Raw genomic sequence first — 20,571 nt, 5'->3', positions numbered from 1 at the left:
GAGGAATAAAAGGAAGCCATTGGACTTCTTGGTAAAGTCAAATCTTGTGACTGGCATCTCTAGTAAGCGATGAGTTATCTTCAGGCTTGGGACACAAAGATAAGATTAGGAGGAGCTCAGAGCTCCTAGATTAAAACCAGCATCCTCGTGTTCTGTTGCATGGCTCAGTGCCTGTATCTTAGTTCCTCCCATGAAGCTTTACCTTAACCCCTTCCACACGGCATTCCAGGTAAATTCACATTGGAGATAGAATGACCTAAAACACCTTTTCACCAGCCTTCTGCTGCATCCCCCTGCAGGGCTGGGTTGAGTGCATGCAGGCTCTCTGCAGAGATGACTGACTCTTCTGTGTTCTGCCCACAGCACTGTCTGCCTAGGAGAGCTGAGGCCTGTCTTAAGGACCACTCAGGGTCTTCTCACAGATGCAGGGAACGTCATGTTTCCAGAAGTGGACAGGCTCCCACTGCATCCAATCTCTGTACATTCCCAATACCCTTCTATTAACATATTCACCAGGGAGGGCAGACACCAGCAGTGACTGCTGCAAGGTGTTTCTCATCCGCAAGAGAGTTTTCCCTCATTCAACAGGTAATGTGGATTTTAGATGATTTCAGGAAAATATAACGAAGCCATTTTCCTTTCTCCATGTTCCAACAGTCATCCTGTCTCCAGCCAAATATGGTAAATTTCTCCCATACTTGAGCATCCCTCAATAGCTCTGCTCACTCCTGAGATGCAGCCCCAATGCTGATTCTACTGAATCCTTAGGGCACGAAGCATTCTTGAGCATGTCTCTGCTCTCCTACCTGGAGATGAAGGCCACCATACTTCACTCAGAGTCTTTCATCAAACCTACTGGCGACAGGAAACACTGGGGGATTCTCACACAGGGTAGTGATAAGGTTAGGCTTTTAGAGTTACTTTTATGGAGGTATATCTTGGTTATTTTTGAAATTTTCTTTGGATTTCATAAACTCATCTTCATTCCTGTTTCCTTTTCACCCGAAATAGATCTGTGTCCATGACATTTGAAAAGAAACAAAACTGCATATTATGTTTTTGGTGCAGTATGTATGTAGCTCAGATACTGTTGACAAGACCCCACACTTGAGTACTAAATCCTGGAAAGGCTCTGGTTACTCTTGGGATCTCTGCCTTGAATTACTCCTGGAAACATCAGGTGATGATCTTGAGGGGATGATAAAGATTTAAAGGTCTTCTGGGACATGTGACAAAGTTTCTGACATCATGTGTCTCTAGACTCTAGGAATGTTTACAACATCTCCTACTGAGAAAAAGAGAGAGGCCAGCAAGCCAGATAAGTGAGGCCCGGCAATGCCTTTGGTGACTTCAGCCACATTTCTGCACCCAGCAAAGAACATATAAAGGAGCAGATGAGCTGAGCTCTCAGTGGAGGCCTTCCTGGTAAGATGAAGTCCATCTTCTTCAGCCTTTCTCTGCTCCTCCTTCTGGAGAAGAAAGCAGCCGGGATAGAACTCTATGGTGAGTTCAGGGAGCAGCATGGCAGAGAGGCACTCAGGGAGAATGTCCAAAGGGTGTTCTGACACTGAGACGATCCCTCCACAGGGTGATCTTCTTGATGGACTTTGAGTCTTCTCCACCCACATCCACATACCTGGGTACATCAGTGGGTTGATGGGGGAAATTCTGGGGTAAGACTTGAAAGGGAGCTGTCCAGATAATTTAACTCGGATTCTTGTCATCCATTAGCAGGTGGGACCAAAGGACACTTCCTAGTAAAAACATCCCCACTCATATTTATTGGGAAAAGTCCATTTCTCTACGGGCACAAAGAAGAACAGGAAGAGGCACCTGAAGAGAGCATCTTTGTGCAAACTAAGCAGCACACATATGGCCAGGATGCTGCTGCTGCTGCCATGGGAGAGGCTCCCAGCTCCCAGGAACAGACAGGCTTAAAGGAAGACATACTTTGTGATGAAGAAGATGAGCTTGCCCAACAACAATCCCAGCTGCAATCCCAGTCACAGATAAAATCCCAAACCCAAGTAAAATCCCATGCAGCCCAACTCAAGTCCCAAACAGGCCAGCTAAAGACCATAGGGCAGGTGAAATCACAAGTCAAGCTGAAATCCCACGGAACCCCTCTGAAGTCCTACAAAGCAAGATTAAATCTCCGGGAAGACATTCCTCAGCAAATCAAGGGCAAAGGCTATGTCCTGGATGAAGACCTGGCCCAAGTGCGCCAACAGCGTGCAAAGGTTCACAGGCTCAAAAGAAAGCTCGGCCGGTCCAGGAAAATGGCAGCATCCTTACCACAGTTCAGATACCGCTCCCAGCCCAATCATGGCTACTTTCTGCAATATCAAGAGCAGATGCAGGGCAGTGTTCATCACACAAAATCTTTCCACCAAAGCCCTGGGATGTGCTACTGTCCAAAAGGAGGGTTAGTGCTATACCAAGACGCCTTCACTGGGTAATGCATTCATTAACCACCCAAGAACTAAGACACATTTAGAGGTAAGTATCTTAGGAAACAGGAGAGCCATCCTCCCCAGTGTTTGGAGGTGGTGCATGGTGGACTCCCTGGGCCCACGGTGGGATTGGTAGTGTGTCTAGAGCAGTGGATGTCCTGAGTTGCACACCTTATGGAGTTGAGCTCCATCCCCTGCTGAATGAATCAAGCACCTGGCAGAGGCAGAGAAAGCTACCTGACTGTCACTGTGTCTCAAATATCTCTCTTTAGTGAGTTTTTTCTACACATGTAGCCATTAATTTTTTCAACAGGCTCCACTTACACAATCATGCAAGTTTAAGATGTATTTTGGCAACTTCTTATGCTTTGGATTCATAAGGTTCTATTTCTTGCTACATTGTTACAAAGTGTTGATGGTTTTGTTTCCCATACCAGTTAATGTTCTTCAATGCCATTTAGGGTACACTTATCATTTGGAGCCCAGAGACCCACAGGGTTTTTGCAGCATCTTTGTGAATATGGGAGGTACGGGAGCCCCAAGAACCATCCTTGTTTGTGATCCAGGGGCTGTGAGACTTGAGTCGCTAGGGTGCTTAGGAATTGATACAGGGGTGCTTGCTTTGTCAGGAGAGAATTCTGAAGCCTGTGGAGGAGAAGGGGGTGCTACCTTCATGTTTGCATTAAGGGGCACCTCATGTGAAGAGAGGGCAAGCAACAGAACTGTGGGTCCAGTGGTCAGTAGCAGCCAGCACCCCAAATGGCTTCAAGTTGATCCAACAGAGAAGGGAGCTGGTCACAGTTGCCTGTCTGTTAGCCCTCACTAACCTGTGTTACTATCTGTGTCTTCTCTCCATAGGAGTCACCTGACCTGTGTGGACTGTGATGTCCTGAAGATGCTGACCACCCTGTAGTCCTCAACACCTTGCACAGATGCCATGACTCATTCACACCTTCCTTCCTGAGACTTTCTAAAGTTGGAACAACCTCACACAGGTGGTCTCTAAGAAACAGAGCCTTTCTGCCATCAGTTGCTTTAAAAATTTTTTTTCAATTAAAATAGAATTTTATCACTTTCCCCCACCCCTGCTCTTTTACTTTCCAACTTTCTGTCTTCTCTCATGCCCCACCCCAACTCTTAAGGGTTTTGGATTGTTTTTAATTCTTATATATGTATGTGTATTCACAAATATATAAATACAACTTGCTGAGTCTATGTTGTTTTTGTGCATATGATCTCAGGGATGAGTGCTCTGAATTGTACAACTAATTATGGGGCTCATTCCAGGTAGAGGCCAATTCTCTTCCAACTCTTCATGAGTTGCCTTTGCTCCTTGTTGGGGGATGGGACCCTTGGGGCTTCCCCCTTTGTTTCAGTATACACACTGATACTGCCCTCATCTTGGTCTTGTTTATGAGACAATTTCCAGCAGATACTGTTTCCCTGTAGGCTTCTTCACACAGTCCTGTTGCCTTTTTACCTCCAATGTACCCTGAGCCTTAAAGGCAGGAACGGTGATGTGTTCCTGGAGTTGGGAAGCCCCACTGATCTTTGCCTTGCTTCCAGTTGTGGTGGTTTCCATTTCGTTAGAGAGACTTCTTTAATTGGGAGTGGCAGCTACACATCTCTGTGGGTATAAGGTTAAGTTTGAGGGCAATTATGTTGGTTTAGCAAAATGGTGATAACTGATTCTTTTCTAAGATCCATGGCCTCACTAGATACGGAGACTTTCGTAAGTTCCCAGAACCAGACATGATTTCCCTCCTGATGAATGAACCTCACTCTGACTACACATATGTTAGCTGTTACCAACATGAGTGTCACTTAGTGCCCCTTTAGAGATGACAGATTCTGGTCATTGCTGTGGTTCACACTTGTTGAGTAAGGTAGGATGCTTAATTGCATCCTTCCCTTGGAAGCTCTCATTTTCTGGTACCATGGAGGCCAAGACAAAGGCAAGAGGTCCAGTGAGAGCCAGGTCAATCATCTGAGTCTTGCCTCCTAAGTGTGCAGTGCCTTGTTCCACTCCCAATTCCTGAAAGGTACAAGGGCTTACATAACAATGTAAGCTACACCAATAGTTTGTACTGTCTTGGAAGTGACATGGGCTACACAGACCAAGCATAATTACAAAGTGTTTCATGTCTGGGACTGAGGTTTCCATTATTATATGGTCCTTATGGTAAGCACTGTCAACCCAAAGTGGCTTAACTTCCTTGTGTGTGTGTGTGTGTGTGTGTGTGTGTGTGTGTGTGTGTGTGTGTGTAAGTATATATATACTCACACACATACAAATACATATATATATACACACATACATATATATACACACACACATACATATCTATGTGTGTAAATATATACACATATGTATGTATGTGTATATATATATATATACATATATGTTGTATAATTTTAGGTAAATATAAAATAAATTGATTCCTTGAGGCATTAACAAGCAACTTTGGTTTTATTTGTCCCTCATCTCTTCCCCTCAGTCTGTCTTGACCATTGTCCCCATCCCTCCTCTGGATTGGAATCCCCTCCCCATTTTTCCCATCCCCCACTCCATGTTTTCTGTAGCTTCTGCCTTTCACCCCACCCGTCATGCTCCACCTACGACTCCTTTATATGCCCCAGGGCTTTGCAGTTATTCCATGTTATATTCTCACACCCGAGGATTTGGAGCTAGGACCACAGGTGAGAGAGCACACAGTGTTTGTCTTTCTTCATCCGGGTTAGCTTGCTCAGTGTCATCTTTTCCAGGTCCATCTATTTACCTTTCAAATTTTGTGATTTTATTTTTCTTCACAGTGGAATAGTCCCCTGCCCATTGTATATATGAAACACAGTTTCATTTTCCGTTCTTTTGAGGGGTTCTCTGGCTGACTCAGTTTCTTAGCTGTTAGGAATATGCTGGCTCTGAACATGGCAGAACAAGTCTCTGTGGGGTAGGGTGCTGAGCCATTTGGCAGATTTGTTCTTAGCCTTTTGAGGTTTCTCAATACTGATTTCCAGAGTGTTTGCATTCCCACCAACAGTGAATAAAAGTTCTTCTCTTTGCCCATATTCTTATAACTACAGCCGAAACACCAAAATGGCAAAAAAAAAAAAAAAAATACACAAGAGGAAAGAAAAACACTGAACATCCACGTGCAAAAGAGTAAAATTAGATCCAGGTCTATCACCGTGCACAAAAATAAGATCCAAGTGGATCAAAGATCTTAATGAGGTCTATAGAGAGTTCAGGGGTATGGGTGGAGGGCAGCTTCTAAATTGCCTGTGTTCCATAAATAACCCCCCCTGATATTCATCAGAGCAAACTTAATCAAGCTTAATGAGTTGAAAAAAGAGAAAGGCAGAAAAAACATCAAGGCAGAAGGAAGATTGTTGGGAAGAAGAAAAAAAATTTGGAGGAGGGGCAGAAATGCTCAAAATTCAGTACATACATGAATAAAGTAATTAAAAAAGTGGGTGGCAGAGTTCCTCATGTACCCTGTACCCCACCTGAGGTCAACCCTATGATCCTTTTCCTAGCAGGGTTTCAGAAACCAACATCTTAGAAATGTCAGACGAGATGTATTTCAGAGGACTGTGGCAAATGTTGAGATTATTGTTACAAATTTTAATAAAGTGGTGTTTGTACATTCCCCTCCAATACCCATCATTAGCACTGAAGCACTGGCTGGCTTTCCAGTCATGGTTTCCTCCTTGTTGAGCGGGCCTTACATTCAGTTAGGGAGCTCTTGCTTACTGCCAACACATTTATACCACTACGGTACTCTTAGAGTTGTTGTGTCCTTCTGGTTGTTGTTACACACATAAAGTCTCACCAACATGCCTGCCTAAACCTGAGCCAAACAAGGATGGCACTGACAGACAGGCCAAAGTGGATGGAGAAGGCCTACAGGGCCTAAATCCCACACAAAGAACCACAGGTAATGAAGGAGTGCTGACAACAGGAGAAAGTTACTCAGAGAAGAGCACACCAATTAATTACTCAGTGTCAAATGTCATCTCTGAAAACATACATATGTTTAATACTGTATAGACTGAACAGGTCATGTGTATATGTGTATATGTGTATATGTGTATATGTGTATATGTGTATATGTGTATATGTGTACTGTGTATTGTATATTATGTATTGTGTATATGTGTATGTACATATATATAAATAATTAGATATATATTCGCATGTCATGACAATTAATGCAAAAGATCCCATGGATTTGAAAGAGATCAAAGGGGGGTATGTAATAGGGGTTTGGAGGGAGAAAAGGATAGAGGGAGATGTTATGATTATGTTATAATCTGAAAATTAAAAAAAACCTCACCTTGAGAATAAAAGATAGGAATTTTAAAAGACTATGCCAAATGCTTGAATCTACTGATGCCTGCAGAGATATACCAGTCTAGAGAAGTCCATCCATCCTCAGTTCAACTATTTTCTCTTTTCTTTGGTTTGTTTTCAGAAGAACATGTCTCATATGCTAACCTGTGAAACCTCAACCATTCCAGTAAGATGAGGGGTTCTAATTTCATTTCTGTTTCTGTGATAAAATACGTTGATTTTTAAATTTAGGGGAAAAGGTTTGAACTTGCAGTTTTAGGCTATTGTCCATCATTGTGGGAAAGGCAAGGTAGGTATTTAAGGCAACTAGTCACAACTTACCTCAGTCAGGACCAGAAAGAAATGAATGCACGTATGCTTACTGTTTGTTCACTTGCTTTCTCTACACTTACTCTTTCTGCTCTACCACCCAGGAGCCAAACCTAGGGAATGGTGCCACCCACAGTGGGCCAGAGCTTCCCACATTAGACAGAATCAAGACAATCCCTGACAAGCATCTTCACGGGACAACTTGATCTACATAATCCCTCAACGAAACTCTCTTCTTGGGTGACTCTAGGTTATATCAAGTTGACGTTAATTAACCATTGCAAGGAGTGTGCCTTAACAAAATGTCATCTTGGGAAACAGATGCAGAGACTCACAGCCAGACATTATGTGGAGGGGAAGTCTAAATTGAAGGTCTCCATCAAACCCCTCCCCTCAGATCTCAGGAAACCCTGTGGAAAAGGAGGTGGAAAGATTGTAAGAGCCAGAGGGGATGGAAGCCATTGGGAAGATAAGGCTCTCTGAATCAACTAAGGGAGGTGCTTATGAGCTCACAGAGACTGAAGCAGCAAGGACAGAACCTACGCGTGTCTGTGCTAGGTCCCCAGCATGTATATTATAGCTACTAGCTGAGTTTATTTATGAGATCCCTGACTGAGAATGAGTGGGTCTCGGACGTTTGTGTCTGCTCCTGAGACTTTTTTCATTCTGCTGGGTTGCCATGCCAACTTCACTATGATAGTTTTTGTTTTATCTTACTATATTTTATTTTGTCACATTCAGTTGTTATCTTTTTTCCAAAGTTTAAATGGTTATCATCTAGTTGCTTGCACATAAGGATGAAGAACAGAAATGAACATCAAAACATGGGCTACAAAGAGGAGCTCGTGTCAGTAATTACACAGCCTGGGAATTTCACACATGACTCTCCATATCTGCCCTGGGCAGAGGGACATCCTTCCCTGACACCTCACAGCAGCCTCTTTCTCCTTCAGTTCCCATCTTCCTCTTGCATTAACAAATGCTTCTCAAAGGTAGGACTTAATAGCATTTCTTTATAAACTCCTGAGCTCAGGAGGAAAATGTAGAACAGCAGTGAGAGTTGTTTTCATGCTGCCCCCAAAATGCTGTGAACACATCTTTGGTGTTCATGTTTCACCAGTGTGTGCTTATGCTGAGAAGTGTCTTCCCAAAAGGTTCTGTGGACACATCCTGTGAGAACAGGCTGGAGACCTCCCAGACCCACGAGTAGCATCAGGCCACTCAACCAAGATAATTCCACAACTGAAGCTGTCAATGAGTTTCATGACAACCAAAGTCAGCCAACTAATTTTTGTTAGAGTTTGACGTGTCTAGTACTGCGTATCCCCAACCTGTCAGCACCTCTCCATCACAACAGTGACTGGTGTGTGATGTGCACTTTGACCTCTGTATTGAGAATCACTTGTGTGACAAAGGGGAGCAGCTCTCTCCTTTTCCTTGTTCCCAGATCATCAGGTGACCTGATTGAGAAAAGTCAGGTAACTTCATTCATCTTATCGTCTCATGTGAATGGATGACAGCAGAATGGAGAATGAACATTTGCCCTTGTACACAGTACCTCAGGATTGACCTCAGGTGAGCAGTGAACATCTGTAAACACCACATGCCACTCAGCGACTCTTCTTGTAATCGGCATGATGAAGGGCAATTGAACTCAACTGGTTAAAAGGAACTGGATTTGTTCCTTGGTTGGCTGGGTTTCTGGAGACCAGCATGCCTTGCACAGATATGCATTGACTGATTGTAGAGGGGGAAACACCATAACAACAGCAGCACACTGCACCAGTGTGCACATAGCACATACGGAGGTGTGTGCACATCTTTGTACAATGCTAGTTCCAACATTCACTGTCCAATCTGGCAAATCATTTAAGCTCCCTCCTAAGGTTTTGGTCATTATAGAAAGAGAAGGAACCTGCTCCTATCTCGAAAGGATACCGGTAGTGAGGATGTCATGCATGCACATGGATGTGCTGTGCCCAGGGCCAGGGCATGTCTGCTCTGCTGCTTTTTTCAGGATAACTTGGCCTGACTTTTACCCAGGAAGGATCCTTTGTCATGAACAGTGTCCTTGCTCATTGCAGTGAGCATTTCCATTTGTAACTTTCCACTGCATAACTCTTTCCAATGAAGAAGCCCAGTCATATTTAGAATATATTTTAAATATTAAAAGTGCAACACAAGTGACAGTTAATACTATTATAGCTTTGGTTTCTTGTCAAAAATTAAATTCAGATGTTATTTTACTAGATAAAAATTATTCAGCATGTTTATATATCATGTATTCAAAGAGGACAGGATATATTACTTCACACAGTGCCCTTAGTAACTTATTGATGTTTCCGGGGATCTAGACTCATTGTATTGTTCTCTGTCCTTCCTGGTGTGATGCTATTCAGTCCTCAGGATTGACCTCAGGTGAGAATGGACATCACATGCCACTCAGTGATGCCTCCAAACTGGGGGCAAATATCTATGTATGGTTCCACATCTTTGCCATCACATCCGGGTTGTTATCTCCTAGAAGCCTGTTCTTTTCTAATGAGAGGCAGAAAAGGAGTGGATCCAGTGGACAGAGAAGATGGGAAGAAACTGGGAGGAGTACGTGGGGAACTATAAAATTAATTAATCAAAATTAATAAATAAAATACAAGCTACACCCTCTATTCATTTTTAAAAAACCAGATCACTCTGGTAGAGTAAAATATGCATTATGATAGATTATAATCAATAGGGAACAGATACCCGGAACTGTGGAAGATGGAAGAAAGGGCTAGAGGAGCTGTGAGAAGGTGGTCAGAGCTAACAAATGCCATCCTTTAGAAAACCCACAAACACTGCAATCATAAACTCTACACAACCGTAGATGATTGCATTAAGCCTGCACAGGAACTGGCCCATCAACAGCCAGAAAAGGATTGTAGGAGGGACTCAGAGGGTCCTAACCTTCACTTCTGAACCATTTTCTCTATATTGGTTAAATGAAAGGGGACCTCACTGCTTTCTGCTGTGTAACCCCTGACGGTCCCAACAGGCTTCAGTATAATCCTAATCCCATGCTTGGTCAGTGAGTCGCACAACAAACCAAAACCACAAATCCAAAAGAGGGACTTTTAAGTAGGGGAAGGAGTTGATAAACTTGAAAAGTGATAAGCGAGGGTATGGAGAGAATATAGCTAGAAAATATCTTATACATACATAAAAATGTCAAATAACTAAATTCACAAAATAGTGTATTTCTCAGTAGTGACAAATATTAATGTTTTTACACTAATGGTTTATGCGTTTGTCTTTAATGGTTAGATGTTAAGAAAAAAGGGATTAAAATTCTTAACCACAAAAAGAAATAAAATGCCCAAATGAAGCAGAGCACGTGGTGTGCTACTTTTCAAACTTTATTTTTATTTCATGTGCCCTGGTATGTTGCCTGCATGTATATCTGTGTGAGGGTGTCAGATTCCTCTGGAACTAGAGTAACAGAGAGTTGTAAGCTGCACATGGGTGCTGGGAATTGAACCCAGGTCCTCTGTATGCTACTTCTTTAAAAAAATAAGGCAAATAATAAATGATAATTCCAAATTGATCTAAGATGGTGATGTGAAATGCGAAACTCAAAACTGCTGGAGTAAAACGCTTCCGTGTGTGAGCACAGAAAGAGCTGCTCTGGAGGGGCTCTAACAGCTCGGAAAGAAGAGTAAGACACAACAACTTGGATTGCATCAAATTAGAAATATTCTGCAGACCAGAATAAATAATGCTAAGAGTGAAAAAAAAAAACAGCATACAAAACAGAGAAAGTCCTTGACAGCTACATCTCTGGGGCATTTCTATTTAGGAGGTATTTAGCACACAGAAATTTAACCCTAAGACCTAAATCATCGATCAGTACACAGGCAAATCCTTTAGACAGACACTTTTCAAAGGATGAAGTGGAGGGGTCAGAACAGTAGCTCACAACCACATACACCTTCACCTACGCAGACACCAACAGTTCTGCGGTGTTTGACACCCCTTTCTGACCTCTGGGGGCCTCCACTGTATGCAAGGTACACATCCATACTCTAGGCACACACAGTTACAAATAAAATAAAACAAGTTCTTTGGTTTTGTTTTCCTAAGATGAAGAACAACTGGCAGGCAAACTAATGGAAAATGTCCACCATCCTTTGTCATCAGAGACACATCTCAGTGAGAAGTATAATGAGATTTCTTTTTGAGAATTTCATACAGTGATGTATGTATGAGCACAGAAGAGGGACTCTGGGAGAAGGACGGTGACCAGTAAGAGGTGGAAGAGAGAACAAGACAAGGTAAGGGGAGGGTGAGTATGAGCCAAGTACACGAAATGTCGCATAAGGAAATGTCACAAGGAAATCCATTCTTTCATACTGTGCTGAAGAAGAAGGAACATGGATAAAAAATACCAGATTGTCAAGTCTGAGATAGGAGAGCTACGTGGTCTCTGAGGAGTCTCTCTAATCCTTTTCTGTTTCCCTCATGCAGGCTTTGGAGATTAGGCTTCGAGAAGATGCATCTGACATGGACCACGGTGCCTTGTGTTCTCAGTACCTTCCGGAAATGAGTTCTTACTGAGTGTAATAATGAAAAAGATAGGATAATGTCGATCTTACTTATGGGTCAAAGAACAAAATCCTTGTCCGATCCTCTGTACCAAGGACACAGATAACAACAAAGGGGTTTGGGATTTGTAAAATAACAACATCAATGATGATCTTAATAATACATTAAATTAAGGAAAGTAACATTAAAAAGATGGGAGAAAGGAGACCAACCAGCATAGAAGATGAAGGAATTGATAAAGATAAAACCTAAGACAAGAGGTAAGCTTAGAGGACAAGACCCAAACATGGTGTCTCGCTGCTCAAAGGAGACAGCCACCCTGGAACAACGAAGAAAGAAAAGGATGATTTTAAAGTCCTTTGTCATTTTTTTTCTCTTGGAAAGAGTAACAAACAGAATAGATAGAAAACCTAAACTACACGTTTCATGGGAAAGTACAGAAACGTATCTAGAAGTTTCCACCCTGGACTCAAACTGGGTGAAGTCTCAGGGATTCAGTATTCAGAAATGCTGTGAGCTGGTCATTCCAGCTTCAAGGTCCTGCAGAAACTTCCTTGAGACTGTGGAGGAAACTTGGAGAAAATCAAACTCCCACTGAGTAAAAGGGCAGGAAGAGGAAGAGGGACAGTCACCAGAGTGGCCCTGTGTGTCCGTAGACAAACAGACCCAAATGCCATTTATAGTTAGCAGTAGGCTGCTCTTCTAAGGAAGTGCTCATCAGGTGAATTCCAAGAAAAAAAGAAAAGCCCCAAGAAGCAACTGTGTTGGCTAGCTTTTCCTCCTACCACAAAAGCCTGATGCAAATGACTTAAAACAGTAAAAGCTTTGCTTTGACCCATGGTTTCAACCTAGGTTTCAGTCCACCACTGGTCTGCGTCATTGCTGTGGGCCTGTGATGGGCATCACGGTGGCAAGAGGAAATGATAGAGAAATGTTCTCACATCATGGCCAGTAGGCAGAGTGGAAGAGAAAGATCAGGAGGGGCAGATGTACCCTCCAAAGGCATGTCAGCAGTGACCACTTTCTCCAAGGGGAGTCTACTTCCTCTGTTCCATCACCTCCCAATAATAGTGTCAAGGAACTAATTTACCAATGGGTCCATCTGTTAATGATGTCAGAGGTATCAACATACTATCCCTTCTTAGTGATGGGATCCTCAAGGTGAGAGTCAAGCTTGCTCTATGTGAGCCCTGCTCAGGATACATCAGATCCAAACCACGGTGCCACTGGAGCTCAGAGAGCTTGGGAATTCTCACCCACAGAAGTCACTGTATAACACTACAGTATGGGGCTCATGGCCACAGAGTCTAAGTACCTCCTACTAATAAGTCTTCAACACTTGGGGCTATGGGAGGAGTTGGTCAGAGTCTACTATGGCAATGAACTTATCAAGACTCCTAACAAGTGACTTTTAAACTCTACCTATCTCATATCTTAGCTTACATTCCAGAAGCTTCCATCCCAAGGCTCACAGGCAAAGTACATGGCAGAGGACATGGCTAAGACTGAGCTAGCTTCAGAGAGTTATGTCCTATCAGAAATGGATGTTGCTGGCCACAGGACCTCCCAGGACACAGGCTGGGTAGGAGCTGAGGGTGCTGTAGCTGGGAGAAAGTCTTCTGTCTATCACTGTTTTGAATGATTTGAGCAAAGTGTGTGACGTGTAACACCCAGACATCTTGTGCCTCTAGTAACCCAGATCTGAAGGGTCTCATCAAAGTCACACGTGTATTCCCTCTTTGGTGATCAGTGTGACTCCCTTCTCCACAACTGGAGTCTTCCTGCTGCCCGTGTGGACACTCTGGTGGGGGAAGAGTCCAAAAGCATAGCCTGTAGTTGCAATGATTGTAGCAAGCCTGCCTCTTGAGATAAATTAAAACTCTGTGTTTAAAAATAAATAGAAGCACTCCACTTATCAGGGTCTCAGCGATAGAGGAATCAAGGAAGCGTGAATGAACACAGCGCGGGCTGGTGTATTTCTGCACAGTTACATGTTTCCCTCACAGAAGTATCTGAACATCTTTCTCAGATGGGAGGTCCTTTTCTCCATCTTATTTGACAAATTTTTATTTTTTTTTTCAGATTTATTTTGTGCTGAGAAATCTCAGCCATTTATTCCTCTAATGCTATATATCTCTTACACTCCTAAAGAGTATAAGAAACTTCATGCTTTCTTTTTTTCAAAAATAGGATACAACTTTCTAGAGTTTGGGTTTTTGTTCTGACTTAATTCAGTTGGTCCCTTGCATGTTAGTTGTCCTGAAATTCTTGGAAACTCTCCATGATTTATTTCCTCACTTTCAAAATTGAGTTCTGGGGCGAGAAAGATGGCCGAGTGATTGCGAGCACAGGTTGCTATGTCAGATGATGCAGGTTCAGCTGCTAAGGAGCATCTGAAGCTCCAGCCCCAGAGGATCAACACCCTCTTCCGGCCTCCCCAGGCACCGAACATAAGTAACTCACAGCATACATGCAGGTAAAACACCCATATGCATAACACACAAAAAATAGTTTTAAATTTTGTGTTATTAAAAAAAAACTGTCCAAAGAAAAGACAGGAACAAAAAATGGAACAGAGATGGAAGGAAAGGCCATACAGAGACCACCCCACCTAGGGATCCATCCCGTCTGCAGACATAAAACCGCCACGCTATTGCTGATGCCAAGAAGTGCTTGCTGACAGGAGCCTGGTATGGCTGTTCCCTGAGAAGTTCTACCAGCACCTGATCAGTACAGATGCAGATACTCACAGTCAACCATTGGACTGCACCCAGGGACCCCAATGGAAGAGCTAGAGGAAGGGCTGAAGGAGCTGAAGGGGATTGCAACCCCATAGGAAGAACAATATCAACTAACTGGACCACCCAGAGCTCCCAGAGACTAAACCACCAACCAAAGAGTACACATGGAGAGAGCCATGGCTCCAGATGCATATGCAACAGAGGATGGCCTTATCTGGTATCAGTGATAGGGGAGGCCCTTGGTCCTGTGGAGGCTTGATGCCCCAGCATAGGGCCATGCTAGGGCGGTGAGGTGGGAGTGGGGGAGTGGGTGGAGGAGCACCCTCATAGAGGCAAGGGGGAGGGGGGAGAGAGAGGGGAGATGAGATGGAGAGTTTGTGGTGGTGGGGGTAACTGGGAAGGGGGGATATCATTTGAAATGTAAATGAATAAAATGATTAATAAAAATTTAAAAATAAAATAAGACAGAAAAAATGAGATTTTAAGACATTAAATTAGAAGCAGCAGATATGAGCAAATAAATAAAGAATATTGCATCATTTCATTTATGTAAGTATCCAGTTGATGAAATTCATAGAGACACGCAATGAATTAGTAGATTGTGGTGGCATAAGATGAGAAAGAAATAAGTTGCCATAATGTCACAGACTTGGGTTTTAATATGAATAAAACATCTGGAGACAGATACTAGCAATGTGCATATACTTAATAGCATGAAGCTGAAAAATAAAAGAATATTTATATGGTAAATTTTATGTCACACATATTAAAAAGTAAGCTTTTCATTCCTATACTAGTACACTGATTCTGTATACCCAGGTATAGACGGTTGTGTAACCTGCACAGATTTAGAACTGACGTGACTGGGGCCATTATTGGAAAGGGTCAAAGGACAGAGACGTGTCTAGAAAAGCTGGGATCAGGTGGGTCATACAGTCTGATGAAGACTCACCAGCAGCTGCCCAGAAACTCAGTGTATTGATTCTACAGAGCACAAACGAAGAGGTGGGTGCGCTCCTCTCAGTGGGAGGTCTCTGTAGGGGAGCAGTCTGGGGCTGCCCTGCCCTGGGTAGGGAAGCTGTGATGGGTATTTTCTGTACACCATTGTTTCCTCTAAAGGTCAACCTTGCCTGATCATCCAAACTTGGGCCAAGTGAAGGCCTTCTCATGACCTTGAGGTATTGGCATCCTTGACGTGGCCACACACATGTCAAAAAAAGACACTCAGGACTTTGTACACTCCGCACAGGTGGTGAGCTTGGGAAAAATAATCTTGGGCAGCTGGTCTGGAATCCCATGACACTCATACACTATGTTTTCTGCCTATTCTTAGGATGACTTAACTCACATTTTCCAAGTTGCTTAATCCCCTACAAGAAAATTACTATTCCCTGAGCATAGTATTTTACAACTTCTGAGTCAAATCTTGCCACCTTTGTTAATAATGGCATGGTTTCAAAAGGAAACTGCCCCATATTTTTAAAAAATGTTTCAGCAAGAGTTTTGCTGCCATCCACCAGGGATCAGGATGTATGGATTATTTATCATGTGTCTTCCTTCCTTCCTTCCTTCCTTCCTTCCTTCCTTCCTTCCTTCCTTCCTTCCTTCCTTCCTTCCTTCCTTCCTTTCTTTCTTTCTTTCTTTCTTTCTTTCTTTCTTTCTTTCTTTCTTTCTTTCTTTCTTTCTTTCTTTCTTTCAATCATTCATTTCTATTTTCATTTCTTGCCAGCGTACCGAATAGTTAAACTTAAATTTTCATCTCAGCCGCATTCTCTTCTGGCCTGCGCAGTGTGATTGCGTGCCATTTGTGATCTTTAGCTTCGTGATTTGTTCGCGCATCTTAGCCCGGAGATTTAGCGCAGTTTTAGAAAGAGATTATCAAGACATGTATTCTTAATTCAGAAATGGGATCAAAGTTGTCAGATCCTTTGGTTTATTGCCTCTGATTGTAACAATTCCTGGATTTTTCTGAAACACAGAAAAGACACCTGGGACAGGGGTATAGGGTTGAGCAGGCACAGTAAGCAATTTTATGTCTGAATCGATTCAGTGTGATGCACTGGTCTCCTGAGAGAAATAATCACCATTCCAGGATGGAAAGCAGCTTAGTAAGAGATTAGAGTGCAAGCATATAGCCCATGTGTTGTATGGTATATTTATTTTATGCATTTTCTTTTTATAAGGACATGAGTTGACTTTCTTTCACCCCTTCCACACATCAATACCCAGAATATTGGGGTGGGATGATTGGAAATACAGTTTCAAGTAGACTTTCCTTCGGAACTACCTTCATACGGTTCTGAACGCAAAGTGGAACACTGCAGGGGTTTTCTCTTCTCCTAAGAACTTGGCCAAGGCATCGCCCTTTTGAGTCTTATGTCTGAATCACGAATGCCATAATGAGGCCTTTCTCTTATTTTCACAGTCGCACAAAGCTGTGTTTCCAAACAAGAAGGCAGTTCTTCCATCTTGTCTCAGGATAGTAATGATGTCACCAGCAGCAGGAAGCATTCACCACAGCCCATGACTATGGTGAATGCTGTCAGTTTCCTGCATTAAAATATACTAGGTTGAATTTTACATTGGATTCCATGACATGCATTCAGCAAGGAAACCAACACTATCTCTTGTTCTTTCAACAGTGATCCCTATCAGCATTTAACCATTGCATTGCCCCCATGCTTTAAAATGCCTCTGCACCTCACCTGGCCTTCCAGATGTACTCCCAAATTCATTTCACTGCACACAGACTACTTGAAACACTGAAGCTAAGAGAGTACAGCTTCCACCATCTTCTCTCGTCAATATTTCATAAAAGCAAGCACCCGAGTCTCTGTTAGAAAAATGCAGACACTGGCACATCAATGTCCATAGTTCTATGACTCACAGTTACTTTTGGACATTAAAGCACCCCAATTATTATTTTTCCAGGACTGAGGTTTGACTCAAGAGCCTCATGATTGCTAGGCTAGTGGTCTACAACATGGCTACATCTTCATCTCCATTGGTTCTTTGCATTCTATTCAGAGCTTCCTTGTGTTCATTCGTCTCCTGTGCCTTTGCATGTAAATGACAAGCTAAGTCAAATTCAATGTAAAACAAGCAATTTCATGGGTTTCTGTGAGGTGTCATGCTAGGCGGTGTCAGCCCCACTACAGTGTGATTAGGAAAATTTGATCAGGCCCTGGTTACTCTCAGAGCATTAAAAAAAAAAAAAAACCTCCCCCACTCTACTCTGGATTTTGTTTGAAAATAAAAAGTCCAATCATGTCCTTATAAAAAGAAAATGCATAAAATAAATATACTAGAAAACACACTTTGTTTGCAAAGGGTATGTGATAAAGTCAGAGGATTGATAAATATTTACTGAGGTTTATGACATAGAAAAAGGTCTCTGACATTGTGTCCCTGTGCACATTACCTGGGAACATTACCAATGTCCCCAACTGCGCAGAGGGGAGGAAGTTGACATTTAGAGATAATTTTTTTTAAAAAAAGGAGGGGGTAGTGCCTTTTGTAGCTTCAGCCATATCCATGGTATATCCAGCCAGAGAAGATATAAATATGCAAGTCAGCTCAGCTCTCAGTGAAGGTCCTTCTTGACAAGATGAAGTCCTCTGTGTTCATCCTTTCTCTGCTCCTCATTCTGGAAAGGCAAGCACCTGTGGTTGGACAATATGGTGAGTATATGGGGATGGTGGACAGAGGGAACATCACTCAGGGAGTGCTCTGGGAGTAAGCATATCCTTTCATAAGGTGATTTTTTTTTTGAGACCTAATTCTTCTCTACCAAAGCCCAAAACCCTTGCGGGAACATCAATCATTTTATGGGGAAATTTTGGAAATAAGACTTGGAAGGACTGTACAGATTGTGTAACTTAAACATTCTTATATCAATTACCAGGTGGGACAAAAGGTCATTTCCAGAGCAGCTCCTCGGGATTCATGCTTGGTCAGAAAGGCCATCTCAATTTCGGGATCAAAGGTGGAAGTGAGGAAGCAGCTGAAGAAAGTGTTTTCATGCAATCACAACACCAGGTGTTCGGCCAGGATGGTGGTGACATGACAGAGACACAGACACGGGTTTCACAGGAGCAAACAAGTGTAAAAGGGGGAGCTCTTTGTCGTAAAGGACAAATATCCCAACTGAAATCCCAGGAATCCCAAATAAAATCCTTTGGACAAGTGAAATCTGGTGGACAACTGAAATCCGGAGGAGCATCCTTTGGACAAGTGAAATCTAGTTCGTCCCAAGTAAAATCCTTTGGACAACTGAAATCTGGAGGATCATCCTTTGGACAAGTGAAATCCAGTTCGTCCCAAGTAAAATCCTTTGGACAACTGAAATCCAGTGGGTCCCAAGTAAAATCCTTTGGACAGCTGAAATCTAGTGGATCCCAAATAAAATCCTTTGGACAGACAAAATCCCAAGGTGGTCAACTAAAATCCTATGGGCAACTGAAATCCAGTGGATCCCAGGTGAAATCCTTTGGGCAAGTGAAAGCCTACGGACAGACGAAATCCCAAGAATCCCAGGTCAAATCCTTCGGACAAGTGAAGGCCCAAAATGCCCGACTGAAATCCTATGGACAAGTAAAATCCCAAGGTGGCCAAATAAAATCCTTTGGTCAAAGAAAATCTTATGGTGAAGAAGCTCAACTGAACTCTTTCAGCCAACTAAAATCCCAAGATGCCCAACTAAAATCCTATGGTCAACAAAAATCCCAAAAACAATCCTCCTTTAGCCAAGTAAAATCTCAAAGTTCCCAACTAAAGTCCTATGGCCAACAAAAATCCCTCAAAGGCTTTTCTCAACAAGCTCAACACAAAGGATTTGCCATGGATGAAGGCATGTCGCAAGTGGGGAAACAATTCTCAGACGATGACCTCTCTGTGCAACAGAAATCTACCCAACAGATGAAAACAGAGGAAGACTTATCCCAGTTTGGACAACAGCGACAATTTGGACAAGAGCGCTCCCAATCCTATCAAGGATATCTTGCACAATACAGAAAGAAATTACAAGAACAACAACAAAAAAATTTTAATCATGATAACTATTTTACAAAGGGAGGGGCAGGCCTATATCAAGCTCAACTTAAGGGATAACATATACACTGACAAACTAAAGACCAAGATCAAGATCAAGGTATGTTTCTACCAAGTGGGAAAGATATTTATCCCAAATTTTTATTTGTGATATATAAGGAAGCCTTGGGTCCACTATGGAAATGATACCCATTTGAAGTATTATTGTTACAAACTTTTAGAAAGATGAAGAGAAACCCCTGGTAAAATGAACACTTACTTAGTAAAGGGAGAGTAGGCAAACTGGGTTAACAATCAGTCCTGAATCACTACATTACGGGAGCACTTTTCAGTGCTTTTCTGAACACAGTTTATATTACTAAATGTATACCACCTATGCAATCATATTTAACATTTAATGATATTATCTTGTTTGTTCTTAAAATTGGTTTCTTGCTTATATTGGTATAAGGTATTATTGCAGATGAGTTCTTTCTCCACACCAATGAGTTCTCTTGAGTCCCTGTGACCTCTGTTTTCTAGCACAAGCCATGGGCTTAAGGATTAGCTGCTTTTTCCATTAGATGGAAGATAGGATTACAAAGCTCTCTGTTTGGAGCAGACACTACATTCATTTGTGTGCCCAGTGGTGAGCCTGTTAAATTCCAATGGACAGTCCAGACTAGTAGTCATGTTAGTAGCCCTGGTTAAACTCAGTTGGTTACAAAACAAAACAAAAAGGTATGATTGTGTGAGAAAGGGACTTGTAAGGGGGAGTGGCAGTGATCAGGATGAGAAAGATACAGGAGATGACGAGACTGGTGGTAATCAGAGCACACTGTGTATGTATATGAGATTCTCAGAGTACAAAGTAAAAGGGCTTTGGGTTGTGTGGTTTTAAAGCCATGCTTGTGAGGCAGGAAGACTCTGAAAGTAAGCACAGGGTGTTAAGGGTCCATAGGTTGCTGCTGGACATCCGTGATACAGGGAGTGAAATCTGAGCCCCAGAAGAAAGACAATGTTCACTGCCTTGTTTGCATTAAGAAAGGGAGAGCAACAGAAACCAGGGACGCACTTGGGGTCCGTTGATTGGAGTTGTTAGTGG

General features: G+C 42.5%; 2 protein-coding genes across 2 annotated transcripts; both read left to right on the top strand.

Moving 5' to 3' along the window:
• Positions 1–1,430: 1,430 nt before the first annotated feature.
• LOC127684985 (seminal vesicle secretory protein 3A-like) lies at positions 1,431–3,366 on the top strand. Its single transcript, XM_052181730.1, has 3 exons — positions 1,431–1,503; positions 1,735–2,455; positions 3,312–3,366. The coding sequence occupies exons 1-3, from the start codon at positions 1,431–1,433 to the stop codon at positions 3,364–3,366; spliced, it is 849 nt and encodes a 282-aa protein (XP_052037690.1).
• A 14,679-nt stretch (positions 3,367–18,045) lies between these two features.
• Positions 18,046–19,547, top strand: LOC127684688 (seminal vesicle secretory protein 2-like). The gene is made up of 3 exons (XM_052181562.1): positions 18,046–18,118; positions 18,343–18,870; positions 19,045–19,547. The coding sequence occupies exons 1-3, from the start codon at positions 18,046–18,048 to the stop codon at positions 19,545–19,547; spliced, it is 1,104 nt and encodes a 367-aa protein (XP_052037522.1).
• The last annotated feature ends 1,024 nt before the right edge of the window (positions 19,548–20,571 follow it).

Source organism: Apodemus sylvaticus, chromosome 5 (assembly GCF_947179515.1).
Source record: "Apodemus sylvaticus chromosome 5, mApoSyl1.1, whole genome shotgun sequence".
Taxonomy (NCBI): domain Eukaryota; kingdom Metazoa; phylum Chordata; class Mammalia; order Rodentia; family Muridae; genus Apodemus; species Apodemus sylvaticus.
The sequence above is the reverse complement of the archived record's forward strand: the minus strand, read 5'-3'. Positions and strand labels throughout refer to the sequence as shown.